This window comes from Cucumis melo, chromosome 11 (assembly GCF_025177605.1).
Source record: "Cucumis melo cultivar AY chromosome 11, USDA_Cmelo_AY_1.0, whole genome shotgun sequence".
Classification (NCBI taxonomy): Eukaryota; Viridiplantae; Streptophyta; class Magnoliopsida; order Cucurbitales; family Cucurbitaceae; genus Cucumis; species Cucumis melo.
The window spans coordinates 33680877-33687200 of record NC_066867.1 but is presented as its reverse complement, the minus strand read 5'-3'; the positions used below and the strand labels follow the sequence as shown (position 1 = coordinate 33687200).

Sequence of the window (6324 nt, the reverse complement as noted above, 5' to 3'; positions counted from 1 at the left end):
CTTTCTAACACATTTGCCAATTGTTATCTATAACTTCAACAATGTTAGGATAGTTGCGATGCTCAAAGCTATTGACATTAGACTGTACGGTGTCAAGGATGTGTTTGACTCAATTATTTTTTAATTTGTTTATATTCTTCAACTTGACCGATAGACTTAGAACATAAGACTTTGAGTTTTTGTTTTTGAGACGAGTGTCTTCCTTTGACATCTCTCTCTCTCTCTCTCTCTCTCTTTTTTTTTCTTTTTTGGCTTTGCTCGGATCTACTAGAGATTTTGGCTTGGCCAATGATAATGATCTTTGATAAATATTATAGGCTCAAATCTACTCATTTTATTTCATAGGTAATATTTGTGAGAAGAATATAAAATGTGAACTTAAGTACATCGATGACTCTCCCATAGTATTATTGTCTTTGATTGTTTAAGAATAACAAAACCTTGGTTTTCTTGTAATAATCTATATTTGAATTATGCATACGAATGAATTACAACTAAACAAATTGGTTCATTTCAAAAACAAGAAAAGTTGGAGGTTATTTATCGGAAATTTTGGTTTATAGATATCCACAATTTATAAAAGTTAATATGTACTTAAAATATATGTAAATTAGTGTTTCTAGACTTTTAAATTTATAATATTTTGGTTATTGTATTTGAAGTTTAAGTTCAAGTTTTTGAAATATTTACGTTAACTTTTTTAACTTGAAAAATTATAATTGTTTGTTCTAAAAAAACAGAAAATTGCTTTGTTCCTCATTTTTACTTTTTTATTAGAAAAATAAAAAATTGATGGTGTTGCTAAAATGTCTTAGGTGAAGCGAAATAAGTTAGAAATACACGTATATCATTTAAAAAAAAAGGTTTATAGAACCGTTTAGAGATAAAATAAATATTTTAAAATATCAAATACTAAAATAAAATAGAAATTAAAAATTTTTAGAATCATAACACAACCATTTAAAAAAAAAAAAGAAGAAGAAAGTAATAACTAAAATGTGAATTAAGCCTAATATAAATGAGCAAAGTTGCAAAATTAAAACTAAATCTATAAAGGAAGAGTAGTTGGATGGATATGAATTGTGATGTACTATTGAATTAAAAGAAAAGGTAGTGAAAGAAGGATATCGGAGAGAAGATGATAAGGTTATTTTTGGGAATTAATGCATACTATATATTACATAGTTTTTGATGTGATTGAGATGAAGAGTGACCACTGACCAAGCATTAACATCAGTCTAATTAAAGAATAGATGGCCACAAAATATGATAAAAAGGAGGAAAGTGTATTTTCTCATTAGCAAATCATATTAATTAATTAACCATACATTCAAACAATTATATATTATTATTGCTATCTAGTTAAGCTATATTTGCATCGGATTTAATATTTTTATCTCAAAGTCTATCCATGAATAAATTAAATAAGAAGATATTATAATTTGGAGATGGGATTGTTTCATTTTTCCTTTTATATTTTTCTTTTGTTAATAACAAATTTTAAAGGATTGGTGTGCCTTATTGAAAACTAAAACTCTGTAGTTGATATTAGATGCTAAAACACATTATTATTCTTGGAAATTAATACCATGCATACATACTCTCACATTAGTAAAATATATAATTAAGAATAGAGGAGGAAAAGTTGATTCTGATCTCCAATGTATATTATATATATTTATTGAAGTAAGAAAAACATTGTTGTAAATATAATATATAATAAGACGTAAGAATTTAATATGGGATTGTGGGCATGTTGGACATCATAAACATAAAGATAGGATTAGAATGATCCCACTTGGGACAATATATATGAGGTAGCCAATTGAAATTGGAAATACCAAATGGAAGATATTTATTTGAACCGTAAAATGTAACTAAAAAAGCGTTTTATACTATATGCTTATTTACTTGTACCACCAACAAATTTTTACCTACCTAATCTTGGGTTAACTTGATTCTTAGGCCAATATAGGACATCCCACATTCAATACATCATTAAACCCATCATAAATACGTTCTCAAAATAAAACCCCCCCTTCATAAATTCTTCTTATATAAACTACTTTATGAACCCTTCTTCTTCTCATTATTATTATATATATATATATATAAAACTATGAACAACTTCTCATCACAAAAATCAATTAATAAATTTGTTATTCGTATTAATAGCATAGGACCCATAATTTATAGTCTCCAAAGTAGATCAAAAATGGCAATTTCTTAAAATTTCTTAAAATTTATATTCGATCGCTACTTATTCTATTTTTACAATCCTCTATCGATAAAATATAGGATGTCATGTAAAATTAATAATTCAAAATAATTATAATGGTGAGATTAATTAATTATTTTTTCTGTCGATTCTTTGAAAATATATACTCAACAATGACTAAATATTGGTTTAGAAATGACAATATTGAAAAGTGGACGAAGGAAGAAAAGCGTTTGATATTTAAATGTATATTATACGTGTTTTCTAAAAATTTAAAAATAAAATAAAAAGTGAGGCATAAATAATACAATAAATAAAAATCAATTTGTTTGCAAAGAATCCCTATTTCTATCCAGCAGATATATGATTAGTTTAGTTGTTATCGTAGAAGCCGAAGGGCATCAGAGTAATTTTATTTGGTTAATTTATTGTTAAATTCTACCGATGCAAACTTGAGATAATTAATTTAATTTAAATATACAATTTTCCTCTTTCGCTTAGTTTCTTAAGATTTTCCATTATGTTCCAGTTTTGCTGTTGAACCCTCTATTTCAAGAAAAACTTTCCAAATTCTAAATATCTTTGTTTCTAATGTAAAGTATCACTAGCGGATACAAATTGATTAGCATATAATATTTGCTATGCTACGCATTTTATTATTACTATCTTTATCTTGATTGCAAAGGACCATTCCAAATGGATTGGCATCCTATATTACTTTTCAAATTTGATTCTATTAAAAATATATTAGTCAACATTATATACTTAATCCAGAGAGAATAACTTAAAAATTGATAGGTAGTTTACAAAATTTGCTTAACTCCTTATGGAAATATATAGGGAAATCTTCACTAATCCATTTTTCACATGTCAAATTTAAGATAAGTACAGATATAAACACAAGCACGAGATCAGTAAAAAATTTGTACATATATTACAAGCTATGAGTAGTGTTTGGAATTGTCTGTGTTGCATATATTAAAAAAATCATTTGAAAAATCTAAACCCTTTTTTTAAGAGAAAGATTCTACCTTGTAAATTCTCCAAAAATATACAACTTTTTTTTTTACTTAAATTTATTTTATTTCTGTTATAGATAGTTTTAAAAAAACTAAAATTATAATACCAAATAGAGTTTTAGGTTAAAACATTTTGTTATAGATTTTAAAAAGGCTTTGAACACATAAAAGGTGGATGTTAAAATAGAGTTTTTGAATTTGAATGAATAAAATGTATTTAATTTAGAAGCGATAAAAATGATTTTTAACTCTTCTAAAATGACTTCCAATCACTTGTGGGTGTGGGTGTGGGTGTGGGGAAAAAGAGAGAGAGAGAGAGAAAGAAAGAAGGAAACTGGAAAGTATGTTGTGGACCACGTCTCAAACTATTGGGCCCACTTGGCACATCCAACAACACTTGGGAGTTTGGGTACAATTTACCCACCTTGCATACTCTAATATGATGATGGTCATCATGAATTACCCATATTATCTCCACCAAACCTATTTCAATCACCTAATACCATATCATATAGCATTCATTCACTAATTAGTTAAATCCTCTCCCCCACATGTATCGATTGAACTAATAATAATGTGAATTTTAATTATATGGGTAGAGGGAGGGGGGATATTACTAATATTTTGGGGGTAAGCGTAAGTGGGTTTTAGAAGGGATATGATGGCCAAAATGGGAATGGCAAGTTGAGAGAGAGAGTGTTAATGGAAGGTGAGGAAGAAGAAGGGGAAGGGTAGGTCCATCATCCTAACCTTTGACCCAACCCAACGGATAATCTTCCTCCACTCCTCGGCCCCACCCTTCTCTCTTTGTGGGTCCAACTCATTCCCCCTCCCATTTTCACATTTTTATTTTTATTATTATTATTATTATTATTATTATTATTATTATTAATCCCCCACCTTCCCCCTCCTTTATATACCATATTCCTTTTCATACCTAAAATCTCCTCTTCTCACTTCTCTCTTCTCTCTTCTCCTTCTCCTTCTTCCTCCTCCTCCTCTTCCTCTCTCCGATACTCTCCTTCCCCCATGGCTGATAATCAGAAGCAAGAACTCGACGACGATGACGACTCTCCACCCACCCATCTCCGTATCAACGACTCCGATTCCTCTCGAATGGACCTTCTTCCCCTTACTCCCAAGCAGGAACATCCCGACTCCAACCTCCCTCACGACCTTCTCACTTTCAACCCGGATATCCCTAAAACCCTCTCATCTCTTCCCCCCAAGAGACCTTCCACCAAGGATCGCCACACCAAGGTCGAGGGCAGAGGCCGCAGAATCCGAATTCCTGCCACCTGTGCCGCCCGTATCTTCCAGTTGACTCGTGAGCTCGGCCACAAGTCCGACGGCGAAACTATCCGCTGGCTTCTCGAGCGGGCCGAGCCCGCCATCATCGCCGCTACTGGTACCGGTACCATTCCCGCCATTGCCATGTCTGTTAACGGCACTCTCAAAATCCCCACCACCACATCCTCTTCTAACCAAGATTCCGCCGATCCTTCCGCCGTCAAGAAACGTCGTAAGCGCCCAGCTAACAGTGACTACGTTGACGTAAATGACGCCCTCTCCGTCTCCATCTCCGCTTCGAACGTCGCCGGTTCCCCCGCCGTCCAACAGGCTTTTCCGCCGGGGTTCGTTCCAGTGTGGGCCATCCCTTCGAACGCCATAATTCCCGGAGCTGTTTTCATGGTTCCATCCGTGGCATGCTCTTCCACCCGTCCACAATTGTTCTCATTCTCGGCTCCGGCGGCACCGGTTATCAACACCACGGCGCGGCCAATTTCTGCGTTTCCGTCGAAGCCAGACACATCTCACATTCAATCCAGCCCTACCAACCAAAGCTCGAGCACATCAAGCTCCTCAGCTTCCAAATCTCAATCCGTCATGGCACCGATATCGAGCTCCAGCGTTCAGAGGAGCGGAAAAACGACGACGCAGATGCTTAGAGATTTCTCGTTGGAGATATACGATAAGGAAGAGCTTCAATTCATGACACGGTCATCCTCAAAACATTGAGGAGTAGGAAAGAAGGAAAACAGAATAGATTGGGAATTAAATTGGGAACTGCGTGACCCAGTGTAGCTCATCCGCCATTGGGAAACCAGAAAAGAAAGGTTGAGTGGAAGGAAAAAAAGGGGAAAGAAGGAGAAAAGTAAGTGTGTTTTTTTTTTTTCTTATTCTCCTTGGAAGGGCAGCGGAAGGAAGGGGAAGCACGAGGTAGTCACGTGATAGACGTGAGGATCGAAAAGTAAATGCACGTGTAAGGTGGGGTGGGGGTGGTGGTTTTTCTTTTTTCTTTTTTATTTTAATATATATATATATATTTGGGTGAAGAAGCAAAGGGTGTGGGGGACCAGATGAGGGAGGGAGGGAGGGAGGTGGGTCAACACTAAGGAAAGAGAGAAATTTTTTGTTTTTAACATTTGGAAAAGAAAGTGAGGAAGAGGAAGAAGAAGAAGAAGGAGTGGGGTCGGGGTGAGTGGTGGAAAGGAGTTGTGCTGCTCCGTGGACCGCAAAAGGCGGGTGTAGGGACCGTAGTGTGTCATGTGATGGAGGTGGGAGGCGGGCCCCGGGTCCACTTTCATGTGGGCCTCCACCAGTGGCATGTGGTGGTCCCAGGAGGCAGATGTATGGGTGGAGGATAAGAGGACACGTGTTCTGATAGTGGGCCAGTTGGGTGTCTTCTAAAGGAGCTTAGAGATGGACACGTGGGTTAATCGGATTGGCTTTGGTATCAGATGCTTTTGTGGAAAAACTTAGGTGGTTGGTTGGTTCTTTTGGTGAGAGAGAGAGAGAGAGAGAGAGTGATTTGTAAATTCATTCTTTACCTGAATTCTTCATAATCCATTCATCATTACTTACTCTCCGCCACTGCCACCATAAACACACACATACCTATATATATATACACACACACACACACACCTTTATTCTATTTTATTATATCTTTTTATGTGCATGCTTCGGTTTTGTAGTTTTGATTTCAATGGTTTTTATGTTTGGAATGGAACAACTAGAACCCAATATTATATATATATATATATATATATTGACATATTGGGTGTGGTAATAATACTTTGATAT

The 6324-nt window shown here is 34.9% G+C and overlaps 1 protein-coding gene across 1 annotated transcript; it reads left to right on the top strand.

Moving 5' to 3' along the window:
• Positions 1-4176: 4176 nt before the first annotated feature.
• LOC103499048 (transcription factor TCP9) lies at positions 4177-6101 on the top strand. The gene has a single exon (XM_008461927.3). The coding sequence runs from the start codon at positions 4267-4269 to the stop codon at positions 5254-5256; it is 990 nt and encodes a 329-aa protein (XP_008460149.1). The 5' UTR covers positions 4177-4266; the 3' UTR covers positions 5257-6101.
• Positions 6102-6324: the final 223 nt, after the last annotated feature.